The 18,678-nt window shown below is 40.4% G+C and overlaps 1 protein-coding gene across 1 annotated transcript; it reads right to left on the bottom strand.

Moving 5' to 3' along the window:
• Positions 1 to 1,399: 1,399 nt before the first annotated feature.
• LOC108884534 (transcription factor Sp6-like) lies at positions 1,400 to 9,579 on the bottom strand. Its single transcript, XM_018678471.2, is given in 4 exon segments — positions 1,400 to 4,091; positions 4,093 to 4,239; positions 4,241 to 5,045; positions 9,220 to 9,579. Coding segments are annotated over 3 exon segments (927 nt in total). The 5' UTR covers positions 4,925 to 5,045; positions 9,220 to 9,579; the 3' UTR covers positions 1,400 to 3,995.
• Positions 9,580 to 18,678: the final 9,099 nt, after the last annotated feature.

Raw genomic sequence — 18,678 nt, 5'->3', positions numbered from 1 at the left:
TATTTCCTGTTTTCTGTAATTCATGTTCCGGTTCCACCTTATGGTGCTTTCAGGAGCCCAACAAAAGCTCCGACATTACATATATATCGTTGTGACAAACTCTCAACAAGACTTGCTATTGGTTTTGGTTTTAGTTACATTACAAAACAAAATTGTGGCACTGTATGTATTTTGGGTTTTTAATTAGTAGTACAAACAGTATAATCTAATTAAACACATCATGTTTACCATCAGCTATCATCATATCTGTGTCAACAGTTTATGCTGTTAATTGGATTTCAGATTTGTTTAGGCTGCACATGAAGTCAGCATCCTGACCCTGAGGAACGTGGTTTCTTAAACGTTTGACTGTGGTTCTTAACCTTTTAGGCTCGTGAACGCCCCGAAACGACGCGTTTTTTAAACCCATATTCTACTTTTTAATATGGACATATTCATTCATAGTTTAATCATACAGTGGTTTGTCCTTTCAGTTTCACTGGAGTGCTTCTTAATGGACTGAAGAGGCAAGAATCTAATATTTCACAAAAAAAAAAATAATAATAAATAAAAAACTGGAAACCACTACTACGCCTCCATTTAAAAGTTTTGGTACACCTCCATTTTTCCAGCTGTTATTTACATTAACACAATTCAGTGTCTCAGTGTTTCTGAAAGTTAAGCATAAAACAAATGAACTATTTGTGATATTACAAACAAGGGATCAACAATTGTTGAACTAAATTAATCAAAATGTTTTGACTTAAATATAGCTCAGGCAGTTCATCCCAACACTGTTGCAGAAGTTCTTTTTTCCCCCTTCTATCCAGTTCATTCCAAACCAGCCCCATGGGGTTTAAGTCTGGTGAATGTGCTGGTCTGCTATCAGGTCTGCTTTGTTACTCTCTCATCATTCTCAAAGCAATATATAGGGCTACTTCCTGAAATACAGTATTGTCCTAATATGCATCATAGGGTGTAGTAACACAGTTTGTAGCAACACTGGCTTTGTACAGACAGAGGGGTTGTAACAAATCAACAAAAGTTAGGGCTTCTGGAGCAATTGTCTGTATTGACTTTCAAGGCTTCATTTACTTCAATTGCTGCAGGAAAACTGTAGGTTAACCAATTTCTTCATTTCTTAATCATTGAAAAGGCCTGTTTTCTATGAAACTAACATGATTTTTCAGTTTTCTGTGAATGTTCTAAAACAACACCAACAATGTATATTAAAAACAACTAATAACTGCAAAAGTAAAAAACACATTTCATTGTACAGAAAAGAAAATTCTGGTTGCATCTACATTGTAAAAGTGGATTCAAGATAAAAATAATTACAGACTCTAAAAAATGCAAAACTACTTATATCTGATTATTTTGGGAGTGCAAATTAAATTTCACAAAATGTTTGACACAGACACAGAATATAGTTTTTTATTTAATAAGGAACAATAATAGATTAAATATACCATGATACACCATGATACTTAAGTTATTAAATGTTTTTGAACTTATTTTATTACACTCTCCACAACTGAAACACTTACTACAGCAACTAATTAAAAAGTTGTCCTTTCTGTTCTACTGACCATAATAAAAGAAAATATAATGAACCTATCTATAATAACATCAACACAACTTAATAATAATTGTCAATATATAATAACTGACTGATGTTTAAGCACTATCTTCCATTTCTTATCTTCTATACATAGATACAATTGTGAGCCTCCAGTAATGCAAGCTCCCTAATACATAGAAATGTCAGCCTAATGTCTGTGATGGTTTACATACATCCTAATATTGTTTTAAACTGTAAAGCTGCTCGCTACAGAACTATTGATGATACAGTACTGATTACAAAAGGTAACTATCCAGAACAAATAACCTAAACAATTGTGGTGTGTGTGTTGTTCAGATACAGTTTATTTCATTTACTAAACCGCTAACACAGGCTTTCTCCGCATGCTAATCAAATGCTAGTCAAATGGTTGTCATGTCACAACAAAACTTTTTGTAAAATGATTTGTCAATGTTGAGCATGGAAAGCCTGCAGCTTCAGACACACCAACATCTGCTAATAAAATGTGTTGAGAGATAAGCCCTTCACACATTCTTTGTTGATGATTTGGATTATAGCTTGATCCAACATGCAAATGGTTATTTAACTGATGATATATGGAAGAACTGTATGAAGCCACTTAATGAAGTACACCTGAATTGGATAGTATAAGTAAGACAACTGTTGTCTGAACCTTTTATGACATTAATCTAAGGTCAGTTACTTTAAGACTTTGTGTTGCACATTTATGATATGAGAACAGTTAACATTTGACGTATTATCACCATATGGAACAGTAATGACAAATGTGTTTGGAAACTGTTTGGTCTTCACTAATTGGGCTCTTTAGCTGTTAAATGCTTTACTGTGTTCACCAGCTAGTCACTAAATTTGTCTGTCTGCTGTTTGTTGCTGTTGTTGCTTCATTTAGCCTACAATGGCATTATCTGTACTTGTACAGCTTGCTTCCTACTGGAAACAGGGTTGATGAGAGCCGTGAGACTGAACCAAAACAATGAGCTCAAATACGCTAAGTGCAACTGAGGGGAACAGCAGAGTTGGATGATAATAATGTCACTATAACCAACACCTTTCACATTACACAGTCATTCAATCCATTGTTTTAAAAAAGCATTAGCTAGTGCAGCTTTAAATGTGGGACTGTGCAGGGCACTGGATTAAACAACGTTCCTGAACCCATGATGTAATGAAGTGCTGCTTTGTGCTGGAAGTTTCATTCAACGCCAGCAGCTTGTTGTGATGACAGGGTAGATCTGTGGAATTGTGTTTATACCAGATATGGCTGCTGTCATCAGCATGTCCCAACAGAAACCTGGATTCAAACCAGGCAACATTTTCTCTGTGTCCGGCTTCATCTTCTTGTTCTTACCTGACAGGAGTGGAGGCACTATCACAGCTGCTGTGACCACTTTTCATTATTCAGTTAATAGTGATTTGTGAGTTGACCTTTTTCAACCTTTTTCACATCATTGTAGCACTTAGTGGTTCTTTGCATTGTTCCATCTGGTAACCTGAACAAGTGTTCACATTATCCTACTGTACAATCCTTCTCATTAATCAAAAAGAACTGCTGTGGCCCCATGAACACACCATTTCTGGCAAATACTAGCCTTTGTAGTGCATGGAATACCCATTTTCTAATTATATTATATTATATTATATTATATTATATTATATTATATTATATTATAGCGTCAGTATCACATCACATAAGCTCTCATTGTGGAGCATCATAGGACACTGCCATGGCATAGCATTGTTGTCTGTTGTTCTTTCTTTTTGTTTATGTACCATTTTAATGACTTACATACCAGTATATACACACCCAGTAGTGTCATGTACTGTCAGGCATCCAAATAGTGACCTTTTAAAAGTTAGCAAATGCTGTTTTATATTCCAGTGTCTCATCACAACTGCACAGCTTGTGCAGTAGGCTACACTCATACGGCAAAAGTCTGAAACTAAAAAAAATATCACTGTTGGCTTTCTCTGCTCAAAGACACACCGCCTTTGAAACTGGTGAGTTAAACTGTGTTGCAGACAAATACTTCCCCCACTCCTTTAGTAACACATTTGATTGATTTCATTGTAAACACATTAACAAGCCACCTTCAGTTCAGCTCTAGCTCTAGCAGCAAATGGATGTCCAGCAACAAGCAGCAGCTTCAGCTCCGTTGCCTCTTTGGCCATCTTTCACCTTTGGTAAACATAGAGGAAGGTATCGTACACAGAATCAATACAATTCATGTTTTTTTTCTGTGTGTTGTAAAATTTAGGTTATCACTGATAAATTCACAGGATCACAGATGTGTACTTCCATCCAGCTTTCATCAGTTTGTCCAAACTTATCTTCTTTTCTCTATTCTATCATGAAACTATGACACTTCTGTAACAGAGAGGGGAACAGATGGTAAACCTACGGTGACTGATGAAATTAGCCGGACTGCCCTGTCACACTGGAGACTGAGGGGTCTGTCTCACATTTCAGCTTCAGCTGTGGCTCTGTGGCATCAGGTGCAGACACATTTGAAGGATGACTGCGGAGGTGTGGATGCATCAAAGCCCTTATCCATCCTGCCATCTCCGTTTACCCTCTCTTCCCCGTGTCCTGGCGGGGACTCATGTGTGCGCATGTGCTTGGCCAGGTGGTCATTGCGCATAAAGACTCTGGGGCATAATCGCACAGCTGAACTTCTTGGCTCCAGTGTGCGTCTGCAGATGGCGCTGCAGTTCATCAGAGCGTGTGAATCTCTTGCCGCAGAAGAGCCAGTTGCAGACGAACGGCCGGTCCCCACTGTGCCATCGTAGGTGAGCCTTCAGATGGGAGGTCTTCGCATAGGCTTTGCCACAGCCAGGGATATGGCAGTTGTGCATGTGCTTCCTCCTGCTGTCATCAGTGCTCTGGCCCAGCTGTTCAGCATGGACACAGTTTGGGCAGCGACACACAGCCTGACCGGCACCTCTGGAAGAGGAGCGGCGTTGAGGCTTAGGGCGGGTTGCGACAGAGGTCTCCTGTGGTTCCTCCAAGGAGAATGGTTCTTGCTGCAGTATTTCAGGCCCCAGTGGTTCCATCTTGAAGCCGTCTTGGGGAAAGAGGTGAGATGAATGTGTGGCTGGAGCGTGTTGAGCCGGAGGCAGGGTGCACAGCTGTGGGTCAGAGCCATAAGGCCCTAAAGAGGGCTGCAACCCCATGGAAGTCCCTGGACTAACTGAGGGCAAACCTACACCCTGACCCGTCTGCAAGTCTATCCAGCTCCCTGGTTGGACGTCCCTGTGGAGGTCCCACCAGGAAGGTATGTTCATGTCTTCAGAGCTGCCACTAGGTGGTGCTGTCCGTAACCAGGGCTCATAAGGGTGGGCCATGAGATCAGCTAGTGCAGGCACAGGATTGTTGAGGAGGTCAGCAGCTCAAAGTGTTGTTCACTATTTTTTGGGTAAAGCTGAGAAGATTACCACATGCTGGGACTGTTAGCGTTGATAAAACCTGTAGAAAGAAAGAACAGACTAATAGTTATCTCTTCAAATCTCTCTCTCTCTCTCTCAGTTACATTTTCTCAATGACTTCAGTGAACCACATGCAATAATTTCATAGTCTTGAGGTCATTTTTCTCAGTTTGAAAGACTTTGAAGTTACTCAGCGTCTGGCCTAAATCCTCCTGTCTACAACATTTAAATAACCAACCCCGAGCACACCTCCTCCATTGCCATGGATACTGCAGTTCTCACGCTGCGTGGCCGTGGAGACAGAAGAGAGGGGGAGACAGACGTGTCCAGGCAGAAGCCTGCCACATGCATCCGCTGCCAGGTACTTCCCATGGAGGACAGTCAAAGACAAGCGCAAAGAAAACAACATCATCGGCAGAGGCAGCATTGGGGGGGGGGGTAAGTGCTGGTGAGATGGGGGGAAGGCTGAGTGAGAAGGGGAGTGTTGACAGGAGAGCAGTTTGGTGAAGGAAGAAGTTCCAGGGAGGTATGGCTGCAGGCCAAAGTCTATTTGTACGTCTCTGAGGTTTGTGGAGATGAAACCTGGCAGACAGGAGAACCAGTTTTTTATGAATCACACATGATTTACAACAACAGCCCTCTAGGCAAGTTACAAAAGGAGCCCCGTAAAATGCCCCGCCTCTTACAAACTGGCGGCAGAAAGCATCAACAGTTGCAGACTGACGGCATTCAGAAGCATGAGAATGGGAGCCCAACAATAACATGAGAACAATTACTTTATATATATAATTACGGGCACACGCTCTGAAGCAGCATCCTGTCCCCAACACACTCCTCCAGATATGTACACTTGTACACACCTCAACAGCGTCAGTTAGCCGTCCCACACAGGAGGAGGGGCTCCAATTTCTAAAGGTGACACAAAGCTTGTTAAAGCTCAACAAGTCTGTGGAAATTCATGACAAGAAGCTACCGGCCTACAGTGCTTGGCTCCAAACATGTCCTAGCTCCAAACAGTCTTGTTGACTTCCACCACACCCCCATCGCTGAACATCTACAATTATCTTTACAGCAGGAAACAGTAAAGCAGTCTGAAGCTTTAGAGACTGCTATCTCAGTCTTGAGATTACTTGGTGTGATACCATATCTGACATAGCAAACTGCACAAGGTCGCCCAGAAACAAGAGGTCAAGTGGATGACATACATCCTGTCTGATATGTTGATCCATTAGAGGCAGGCAGAGTGTCCACGTGGTTCAACTCACAGGTACATCATTCAGTCAACGATACCCTGACTGGAGGGTAGTTTGTTAATACAGCCAAACCAAGAGGATTACACTTCCTTCTCAAACCCACTCAGAGATGCTTTCTAGTTGCAATGATATCGTAAAGCAATTAGTTTGAAATTCCCTAAAGAAAGGTCTGGTGTTAAAGGTCAAGCTGATTTATTTCACGTCAGCCTGGAGCCAGAACTACTGCTCTGTAATTTTTTGGGAATGTGACTCAGACGCATGGCAGAATGTCCCCTTAACTTGGCTCGTACTGACATTACCGTAAACAAACCAAGACAGCAGCATCCTCCTCTGTTTGCTTAAGTGCTGGGAGCGTTCTGAGCTCCGATGGGAAACAGCTGGAATAGGGGGCCCCCCAGGGGAGGTGGGGGTGGCAGCCTGTGAGGAGGAGGAGGATAGTACAGAGCAATGACAGAGCTCTGGTCATAAAACCTGCCCGACCAAGACCCAGCACAGCCCCCGGTTTACAAGTCTGCCATCATCAAGATGCAAAGAGAGATCGCAATGAGGTAGAGAGAACTCTATGTGATTCTCTAGGTGATTTACAATTTGAGTTCTGTTGTTCGCTTCTTCGCTTTTTCCACAATTTTCTGTAACCCAGTATTTCCAGATTTGGAAACCTATTAATTAGGCTTTTCCAACATTGGCCTGCTAGTTTAGATTTTCCTCTATGTAACTTACAAGTCCAGTTAAATCCTCAGTCTATCCACAATAAGTCTCCTATCCCAACTTATGTCAGACACAGAATAACACAATGACAACAGCAACGCTGACTGTCTGTGGACACTCAGCTAGTTTTGGTTAAATGACACGTACAAATGAATTTGTTTTAACCTGCATAAAGTATAAGATGGGTGGGGTGGAACAGGGGTCAGGTCATTTGTCAGAGGAGTGTACAATGGTGAGATTCAAACTTTCTGATGTTTGCAAAGTGCAGCAATCAGGAGGACTCAAACTGACTTTATTGACTAAATTTAAACTACAATGTCTTTTGCACACCTGAGTGAAGGATTAGGTTAGTGACATACAGAGCTTGAGAGTGAGGGCTAATCCTTCTAATCGGTTTCTCTGCTTGTTAACGGTGATCTGACTATGATTAAGTGCAGAGATAGTTTAGGTATGGATGACAGCTTTACATCCTCAGTGATTTAGGAGTGTCTGTGTGATGCTGATTCATATGCAATCGTGTAAAATACATTGTCTGCTCAATAGTTTTCTGAGTGGACAACGAGCAAACAGATTTCTATTTCACATGTGATTTATAAAGTCTTCTGAGTTGCCATTATCTGCCTCTGTACTGAAAGTCTGACTTTTAAAGTAAAAATGCACAAAAATACGCTGCTTGTTTGTCCCAGTGCTGACAGTCACACACTGTCTTCATTTCTGCAGCTATCAATATTGTTACAATTAAGTACATTTTGAGATACCTGCACTTTATTTGAGTATTTCCATTTTATACTGCTTCATTCACCAGCTATCTATCTATCATTACTTTTGAGATTTAAATTTTAGACGCAAAATGTGACACTGTTTTAGATGAAACTACCCAACATCATATGAAGTCCTTAAAATTCTAATAATAATGTAATATAATAATATAACATTGACATGGGCCATCATGCACATCAGTGCTTTCATTTTTGATACTGAGAGTACACAACTTTGATACTTTTAATGTTGAACTTAACAGTGCGGTAGTGCCACTTTTACTGATCAATCATCACAGTTGAGCTATGCATTTTGAATGAAGCCTTCCATTACAAATTAATTCATAAAAACTCCGATCAACACTCATTCATTTAATGAACATAATCAAATCTCATGATGTTTGCTTTTTAATGACAGCTTTTTTTCTCGATAAATAATCAGTCACTGAGTTTCAATTTAAAATCTTCTTTCTCTGTTGAATTTAAAATAGGCAATATATTTGCCTTTTACTGTACAGTTTGAGAAATCTTTCATTACTTTAATACCATGTAAGTGTAACAGGGTCCATGGGGTTATGAATAGGTTATAGCAGTCTACTTTAAATATCCTTAATAATTTTCTCGCAGGAAATATCTCATTAGATCAGAATTTAAAAGAGAATAAAATAAGTGGAGCCAAACTTTTCAACATTAATCAACAGATTTGATTTGTTTTTCTTAACAAATAATAATAATAATAATAATAATAATAATAATAATAATAATAATGTACAGGAGTGATTACTCCCTAGTTTGATTATTCATTATTTATTTCAAGTGAAATATTATTTTAACTGCAATTTTAAGAAGGAAAATCTGAGTAAATTATATTAACTATGAGCCGCTGCACAAACAGATCAACCTGCTGGATTTTTGCAGCAGAAAACTCAGTTAACTATAATCACACTGTTACTCTACCGCAAAAAAATGGACTTTCTATTCACATATTTAATACATATTAATGTTTTATCCAGGCAACTAAAATCTTCTCTCTTCTTCACCACATCATCAAATAGCAGTAAACAGGATAAGAGTTCAAACTTTGCTTATTAAAAATGAATTACAGTATTTTAGGTGTAATTGCAGGTCTGTACAGTCTGATGAATTTTTAATACTTGTTTCCAAACTTGTTTAATGAGTTTTAGTGTTTGTACTGTATCTCTTACATGTTCTATTTATTGTTTTTTAAACAAGCTTTAGATTGTTTTTTTCCTTCTCTCTTTTGTCTGCTTTCAATATGAAATTACTTTTCTCATATTGGGACTTTAAGTTCCCTGTAGCTGCTCTGAAGCTGAGAGGACGTGCCCACATCTTCATAAATTATGAATATGGACATTTCTGGTAATGTTAATGTTGATGAGGATCAGACTGATTTAGATTCCAGACAGCCTGATATAAACAAATGCTGGCACTGGCCGTGTGTCGCAGTCATAGCAAGTTAAAATTCCTGGGTTACCTGTTTGCCCCTGGAGCTGCTGCTGCTGTTATTTTCTTTTTGGAATAAATGCCCCCTGTTTGAAGAAACTTTGCCTCAGCTCAGATCTGCTGCTTCTTCCCTTCGTCGAAAGATACCTAGAGAAAAATAATATCCTCATCATAATTCATTTGCTTTTCTCCATCGCAGGCGATCCAGGTGAGGCGAGCACAGCATGTTTTGGCGCACAGGTAAGCAGCATTCTCAGCAGTGACAAACTGTCTGATATGCTTTGCGTCTTGAGTCTCTCCAGGCTCCGCCCCCTGCTGAGGTGCACTCTCCCCCCTTTGAAGATGCGCCCTCCGCGGCTGGAGGTGAGGAAACGGCTCACGGTGGGACAACACGGGGATCAAAGCTCCAGCGTGTCAGAGCTGCCAACAATGGTGGAATCCCTCTGAATACATTTACTCTAGAACTGTACAAACTTTAGGTACCTGAACTTTACTCAAGTGTTTGCATTTGGCACCACTGGTACTTCTACTCGTCTTCAATTCAAGGGGAAATATTGTTCTTTTTACTTCACTACATTTATTAGACAGCCTACTACTTACCACAAACAGATGATTACTTACAGATAAAATCAACCACCATACACAAAACTGGCCCCACCACAGTCAACTACAACAGTAAAATATTACTTACACATGACTGCATCAGCGATAACATTCTGATAACATACTACTGACAGGGTCCATTTTACTGGATAGATCACTTTTACTTTGATACTTGTACCTTATGGCTTGTTCAATGCAAGAATTTTACTTGCAATAGGATAGTTTTCAGTGTGGTTTTGCTACCCCAGTGGTTCCCAAAGTGGGACCTGGGGACCTGTAGCTGGTCCTTCATAAAAGAAAGTGGTCCCCCTTTTGTTCTTTTTTTTTTTTTTTTTTTTTTTTTTAAAAAAAGCAAAATATTTAATAAATCATAGATTTATTATCATCTTCCCAACTACAGTTCATTCATGTTTGATGTCTGTATGAAGTCTAACAGCTGTATTTCTCTTTAAAAGCCTAATAGAAGAGTTTTCACACTGAAGAAATGCCTGGGTCATTACTCGCCTTTTTTAACATATGTCCATGATTTTATGAATTTCATCATGAAATAGACATCTGAATAAAGGCCCTTTAACTTTTTGCCAGGAACATCCATTGATTTTTTTCTTTTTTGATGTAGTGATGTCTGCAAACAAAAGCGTCCTGGATCATGACATTCCGAGTTGAGAAACCTCTGCTCTGTATCAGTTGGAAAATGGAATCCTCAAGGACGATGTTTTATTCTGTCAGGATGTAAAGGGTCTTTTTATTTTATCAGTGTGTACAAATAGATTTAGCAAACTCAACAAATACTAGTCATCACAACTTATGTGCTTAACAGTTGCTGACCTACAGAAATAACAGTTTGACATAAAAATATCAACTGAGTGTCGACGGAGTGCAGTAAAGGACTCGAAAAAGCTGGCCACTCACTGAGGGAGTCAAATATAAAAATCTAAAGTCAAAATATAATTTTTTGTCAAATCACAAGGTTCTGTTTTTCTTCCAGTTGACATAAGGAGATGGTATTTAGTCTGCATAATTAATTGTATACTTACAACTCTAAACTCCCAACTTCTTTCAAAACAAAATTGTTTAATACTTCACATAAATATAAGACAAACTTGTTAAAGATCAGGTAAATCATCATGATGTCTTAAATCACACTTATAGTTATGGGGATGTAGCCTACCAAATGAAGATGAATCTTTTACATGCTGTACAGTACTGTCGCAGTAACCTGGTCAGAGTAGTGACTGTAGCCTGTGAATCAGATGGTTGAGACCTGGAAATCCTTTGATTGTGGACGCTCCAGAGAGGTGGTTTGGCCCAGGCTACAACGCATGCACAACACACAAATCGAAATATCTTACTTGGCAGAAAACAGCCACCTCTGTGCACAGCAGCTCTGTATCTGGACCCTTCAGAGAAACAGTATGTGCAGATCACATCAGAGCAAACTGTGTTTAACATGACTACTGAACTGCTATAAAAGCTTAAGGCCAATGTTTGCATTTTAGTAATACGTCAGAGTTGAATGGTTGCAGTGTTTTTGAATGTGCATCATACATTTAATAGTTTTTAAAATCATCTTCCTTTGAGCCCCCCCCTTTTTATTTTGTCTCCTCGCTGAGTTAATTCCTTTCCTGTCACAGCATGTTGGTGGAGCAGCTTCAAATCAACTTACAAACACAGACCACAGACAGGCCGGCGGGAAGTGACTCCCTATCCTCCCTGCGCTTCTTTCTCTGAAGCAGCACTTTTGAAATGCTGAGTTTGGACTGAGTACATGATGGTCATGTATTAAAACCACTGGGCCAACCAGCAAATATAAACAAAGTCCTGATTCAGCACACAGCTTGATAGATTTATACACACCCTCAGTTCATGAAGAGTGATCACAAATCAGGAAATTGTTGTTTCCATGAATACTGAGCAGCAGCTGTAACAGACATTTACTTTTTTAGACCACTGAAAATATTTAATTGTGAAATAACTGAAAGGATATTCACACATGCAAGATTGAAATCTACTATGATAAATTTGTTGCCAGCAAAGTATGATTGAAATAGTATAATTCGCATAATATCTCTTAGTCTCATGTCTCTCAGTATAACGTACTTGTACACTTAGAAGAGATCAGTCCGCTGAATTGAAGACCACACACCACGTCTAAATGGTGTTTACTGACGCCTTCAAGTAGTCAAGCATATTTCCCCATGAATACAATGCAGTACAATCAGAAAGAGACTGCTTAATAACACTTAATTACAGTGTAATTTCAAGCAGGGGCTTACAAATTCTCCTAATGATTTAAATGTGTTTAGATAGCTTGTTTGACAGTTTTTATTTCTGTCATTGCTAACATATTTTTTGCATAAGAGTTTATGCTGTGTGTACATGAAAATGTTTGTGGTTCCTTAAACACTTTTCCAGAAGCACTGACATTTACTCTTGTCATCAGTCCAGCCAAATCCCTATGAATTTCAGTGTGGTGAAGTAATCGACCTTTTTATATGACTGCAGCACCTTTGACCTTTACGTGTTGACTGTTATTGTCTTCATACCTAACCCATCCACCTACGCAAATTACTTTGTGTAATCAAAGTTGAGGGTACAATGAATTAAATGTCAACGGTATATTGTTTTGGCACTTAGTATCAAGGCCATGGAGTGGTTTTGTACTAAGGAGTAATGGTACAGGGTGTGTTCATACAGACGTCAATCCAATTTATGACTACTGCCAAATTAAATTTTGAGAACTTTGTAACTGTCAAAATCATAGCCTTTTTCCTGTTTCCTATTCTATGCCAAATTCCATCAAAATACAGCATTATTTATTTATTTAATTTTGTCATCTTTACACTGTGAATTTGTATTTGGTGTGCACATGCGACACAGTGCTATTGGACTGGAACAGGGCAAAAAATTTCACCTATTTGAGAAGAATTATTTAATGGCTGAACTATTGTCACTCACCATCAGCAGAGGGAGAACATGAGATTGTGGATGAAATGAGTAGACCAAAAATATTTCTGTCAAACTATTGTTTCAAGAATTGGCATTTACAGCCATTAGCTTAGCATTGTGGAAATAATCTTTCCTGCCAAGAGTTTGATGACTGATACCACTCTCATATCTCTTAAATATTAAGCTAGAGCTAGCTAGTTAGCTTTGCTTAGCAAAAAAAAAAAAAAAAAAAACAGGAGTGGAAAAGGGAAACAGCTAGCTAGAGGTCATCACACCTGAAATAGGTCAGCACAGTTCAGTTAAACAACAAACAGTTAAAAAATATTGTATTGTGCTTGTTAGTATCTATTGTATAGGTAATTATAGTCATTTGTCAGGAACAAGTTTTTGGGAGCTTTTGCTTTGGTTCCCCTTAAGGTTAGAATAGTTTATGTGAGAGATCAGTCTGAATTCTGGAGCTCACAATTTGTGTGTGGGTGTATTTCTGTGTGTACAACTTGGGGCTTTCCTTAAAGGACGTGTTTTGTATACAAGATTCCCATTATACAAAGTTGGTTCTGATTCTGATTCACTGGCCTGTGGCTGGTTTGACTCGCCTGTTGTCCCACGGGAACCACACCAGTGTCCCAGACAAATCCTCCTGCCAACATGCCAGCCTCCAGAGAACTAGGCCGACTAAAGCCTCACTTCCCCTCCAGCAGCAGAAAAAAATCCAAACAAAGTAAACAGTAAGCACCTAGTAGTCAACTTCCTTATCCTTGTTAATTATTCAAAATCCCGAAGGAGAGACCAGCCCACAGTTGTCTTCTGAGTCACTTTTTTTTCTCATACAGGCACTCACTCACCATAGCGGCCCCCCTCTCCTCCAGCCTCCCCTTTCAACTTCAAACCCAGTCATTTCTGCAAGCAGCGCTTTGATTGTACCAAACACCTGTATTTTTCGAGGAGAGACTTCCTTGCGAGCCCCCGCCTCCCATCTTTGATTGTTAAACAGCAGTGGCGCCGTCATTACTGTCTGTGCGACTGATGCCGCCTAGCTTCCCCTCCCATCTTCCACCTCTGCCTTTTAACCGGAACTTTAATTGCTCAGAGAAAATTTGGATTGCTTTATTTTATCTAATTTTCAACCCCCCCCTTTTTGTGTGTGAAGGGTTGTAAAACTTGAAATGTTGCCTAGCTGGATTCATCAGATGAAGTGGAGATGATCACAGCTATAAACTGAACACGGTCCTCAGGTTTGTTATAAGATGTGGGGACTTTTTAAAACTCAGCATAAAGTTGGTTGTAGCCAGATGGACACAGACACCCAACATTTTTTCTAGCTCACCAGTAATCCTCCAGGAAGACAGACAGACAGACAGACACGTACACACTCACACACTCACACACACACACACACACACATACACATACACATACACACCTTTGCAGCAGTAATACCATGCTTTATTAGACGGCCTCTCCTGCCATCCTGTCTCCCCCCTCAGATTAATATCCTCTGGGCTTCTCACCAGCTGTTTCCGTCCCTTAACACCCCTCATCTTCCTCTGGCCAGCCCTCCACTTCACATGGTAAGGCTTACAAACTGGGCCACAACGCCTGCGTGGCTTTAGGAGAGGTTCTTGGCTCACCTCTGTCTGTATGTGTGTGTGTGTTTAGTTTTGTGTGTTCTGAAGGTGAGCTTAATGGCAGATCTCTTGTCCACACAACTCAAAATATATCTTGGTGGTGAGACACAGTGTTGATAAGTTGATGAAATCTTTGAACTTGTGTGGTTTACACCATCTTATTTGCAATCAGCTGAGGAAGAACAGACCCAGACATACAGAATTTAATGCTCAGGATTTCTTCTTTAGTTGCCATTTGTTACTCTGGAACTGATGGTAGATAGCAAACAATAGAATGTTTTCACAGGAAATGCAAAGGCCAGAAAAATCCTAAGAACATCTTGGTTTTGGTTTGACTTGATTAAACCTGTGTTCCAAATCATGTTTCTTCACTTTATCATTCAACGCAACTGTTTGTTGTCACTGTGATTTGATGTATCAGTGCATTTACAAGGTTTGTTTTTCACTCGTCTGTGTAGTTTTCACTCTGTCTGTGCTTGTTACTGTACCCGTGAGTTTGTGTGTGTGTGTGTGTACTGTATGTGTGTGCAAGGTCTCTCTAGGGTGTGTCTGCCTTTGGCTCAGGTGGGTGTTTACTTCTCTCTGTGTTTTTTTACTTGGTGTTTGTGTGTAAGGGCAGACAGGATGTGTGATGCTTGTCAGCACACTCCAGGAGATGAAAGGACGGAGAGGGTGTGGAAGTAGCCGAGTGCTGTTCAGGTAACAGGTTGTCTTCCCAGAAATCTCTCAAGAATTCAGTCCCGTTGCCTTCAGCAGTCCCAGTAAGCCATGAGGGAACACCACTCACCACCATGCTGCTTCAAAAAATAACTCAACACCTTTCACAAATCTGGGCATAAGTGAGCACCAGCAGGGTCCAGGTGCTCAATCTCAAAACACAGCCATTAAGTCAAAGTCTGGGAGCAGCTAGGTTGGAGTGCATTGTTTCCTGTGTGCGTGTGACCTGCTATTAGACTGCCTCCATAAATCTGATTGCATCACCAAAATTTGACAGATGCAACATGAGTCAGTTATGAGAATGGAGCCTTCTGACATGCATATTAACTAGCATTACTTACTGACACGACAGCATTCTGATTTGGGGGATGGGAATGACTGAGAATGTTGTCACACATTGCAATGCAGCTGGGCAGGTTTACATTATTACAGTTAGAACGTTCAGGCAACATATGCATGACAATCTATTTTTAGCACAGGTTAAGTTACTAGTTTAACTTTATGTTGTGACTTTACTGATGTGAAAAGAGAGCTGCATTGCCAGTTTAAATCCATGTTAAACCCATGTTGGTTGAGGGGTTTGGCTACTTGGGGGCAGTGAAAGAAACTGTAAACACAACACTGACACATAGTGACATGAGAAACAAGTCATCAGCATCCATAGGGCAACACTAGCATTTATTTGGAGTCACCGGATCATGTTAAGTCCCATATTCTTTCTGTTTTTTGCTCTGGTTTGGTCTCTTAATGTTGCACTTTGTTCACCAGCTGGTTGCTAACTTTGGTTGACTTTTGCTTCTTCAGCGCAGTGTGTTTGTTTGAGCTTTCGTCATGGAAAACAGCTGCATGATGCTGCTGGAAACTAAGCTGGTGAGAGCAGTGAGAGTGAAACAAAACAGAAAAGTTGAAGCTCATAAGTCTGAAGCAGTTGGAACTGAAGGGAGGGATAAGGTTGGGTGATGATTATCAGTGGTTTTATCACCATGAGTAATTCCTTGTCCTTGTTATTTGATCCACTGTCAATATATTAAAAAACAATGATTAATAGTTTACGTTTGATGGTGACCTAACAACAACAACAACCTGCACAGGTGTGTCAACTTTCACACTTGTCACTGTTTTACTGGTTCTGATACAAGTAATGGCAATGATATTTTTCAAAGCTTCGACTGGCACTGTTGCTTTTACAGTCATGCAAACAACCAGCAATAGGCACAAAGCCAGATCAGTTTGAGTTGTTTGAATGTTTTTTGTAATCTGGGTAAACTGACCATTCAGAATTACTACTGGATATTTTTGTCAATGCAAGGAGCAGGTGGAAGATGTTGTGTGTGTGTCTGGAAAAACTGAGCCCACAGACAGGAAGTGTCAGCGACATAATTCAGTGAAACACCAGTGATGGGAGACACCCACTCAATGAACCTACTGCCACACAAGAACTCGCCCAACTTTAATTACATTCATTAGCCAACATGTGATCCAGAGTGCTGTTAAAATGGAGTGGTGTACAGTATGGTATTCACAGTGCCGCAATCTGTGACCCTCTAAGACAGCAAAATAATCATGAGAATTTTTTTTTCATCAGTCAATTTTGATTTAGAGTTAAATATCTGCCCATGGATGATCAGAATGTTCATCAGTTCAGTCAGGAGTCTTTTTTCACTTTGTGTAGGGAGTTTGCATGTTCTCCCTGTGCTCTGGCAGAGGTTTGTCCAGGTTAGGTGGTGACTCTAAACTGGCCATAGGTGTGAATGGTTGTTTGTCTTTATGTGTTCGCCCTGTGATGGAATGGCAGTCTGTCGGGGGTGTAACCTGTCTCTCACTTGGTGTCAGCTGGGATTGGCTCTCACAGCTGTAGTGTTCCTACAGTGTTTGCATCGTAAACAAAGGTATAAGTGAATTAAGTGAGTATATTAAGAATGCACATGCCCTTTCATATTCTTTAAATAAATGCCTACACATGAGAACATATCAACAAATATGAGAGAGAAGTAAAAGGGCCACTCCAGAGATTTAACGTTGTTCTTCCATGAAGTGGGGGGATTCCCAACAAAACAAAGAGGAGTCAACTGAAGCAGCAGCATAGATTTATTCATAGAGCTGGATATGGTGCCACCACTCAGCCCGGCTGCTTATTTGTCTTGTGGTGTTGCAATGAAAAAAATTTCACGTGGCCCAAAAAGCATTTTCCCTACAGGAAACCCTACACTACCACCACGATAAAATATGTTTGTCAGTACTGTTCTTTATGATTTTTTTAATCATTAAGGTTTTACATTTGTCAAACTTTCTCATTGCATCTGCAGTGGGCTGCATGACATGGAAGCAAAGAAAAGGAAAGTTAGGGCACCATCTTTGAGGTCTGATATCCAGACTCAGGAGGTAGAGCGGTCGCCCACCAACCAGATGGTTGGTGGTTCAGTCCCCAGCTCTTCCAGTCCGCATGCCAAAGTATCTTAGATACTGAACCCCAAATCGGTGTGTGAATGTGTTAAAGAGCACTGTGTATATAATAAGTGCTGTGTGAATGTGTGTGTGAATGGGTGAATGTAACGTGCAGTGTGAAGTGAAGTGGCTGATATGACTAGAAAAGTGCTATACAAGTACTGTCTATTTACCATTCCTTACATCTTTGAGCAGCAAACACTGTTCTGACTTATAGTCTCTAGCATGGGCAAAGCTCCTAAAATCCTGGTTCCTACTTTTCCCATAATGCAATTCCATCTAATAATAACTGTGACGTTCATTATCCGCATGGTTTATTTTTTTATTATTTTTTTTTTCAAACTTCTGAAGTTCCCCTCAGACCTACATAAAACCAACATGACTGCCAAACTGAACTTAAAACCGTTGGACTGCACCTTTAACTCTGGCAGCTGTGTCCCTCATGAAGAGGTTAAGTTGTTTACTTTAGTGAATGCCAGGTGAGAGGTTTGTCCAGCTCATCCTTTAAGTCACACAGACATGAACTCATGAGTAGTAAAGTAAAGTTGATAACCGGCAGCCACGGTACAACAAATACTTTACTTTCAGTCACACTTTTATACACCTCCAGTTTTACATCCAGTGAAAGAGAAGGCAGGGAAAAGCAAAAACTTCATTTATTGTTAACTTTTAAGTAGTAACACTGGAAAACCTCCAGGATGTAATAGAAATTCCCACGAACTTGAAGGTAATAATAGACATCATAATCGGCACTGAGGGTTTTGCTGCTCTGACAAACAGACGAAGGGGAAGCAGACTCATGGTGAGGAGCTGCATCATCATCGAGGGCCTGCTGTGCAGCTTTGCACAGGTGTGGACTGGACGTTGGGAGACGGTGAGCTGAGCTTGTGGCCAGACGAGACGAGACCTTTAAGTACAGACCTTTGGATTTCTTGGTCACGTGACTCGGTATCTACAACCTGCCTTCTCGCAGCCGGCCGTCCGCTCTCACCATTGAAAAAAGGAAGGTAAACATTTTCCGCAGCAGCATCCCACAGACTAGCTGTAGTTTACAGACTATTAGCCCTCAACGTCAACTCTTTACTCAGCCCCCCCGTAAAGAAAGGGGGGGACATGACACGAAGCGACAGGCGTGTCGCTGCTCCGGA

The sequence above is a fragment of the Lates calcarifer genome, linkage group LG5 (genome assembly GCF_001640805.2).
Source record: "Lates calcarifer isolate ASB-BC8 linkage group LG5, TLL_Latcal_v3, whole genome shotgun sequence".
In the NCBI taxonomy this organism is placed as follows: Eukaryota; Metazoa; Chordata; class Actinopteri; family Centropomidae; genus Lates; species Lates calcarifer.
Note: the sequence above shows the minus strand (reverse complement) of the source record. Positions and strands in the feature narration are given on the sequence as shown.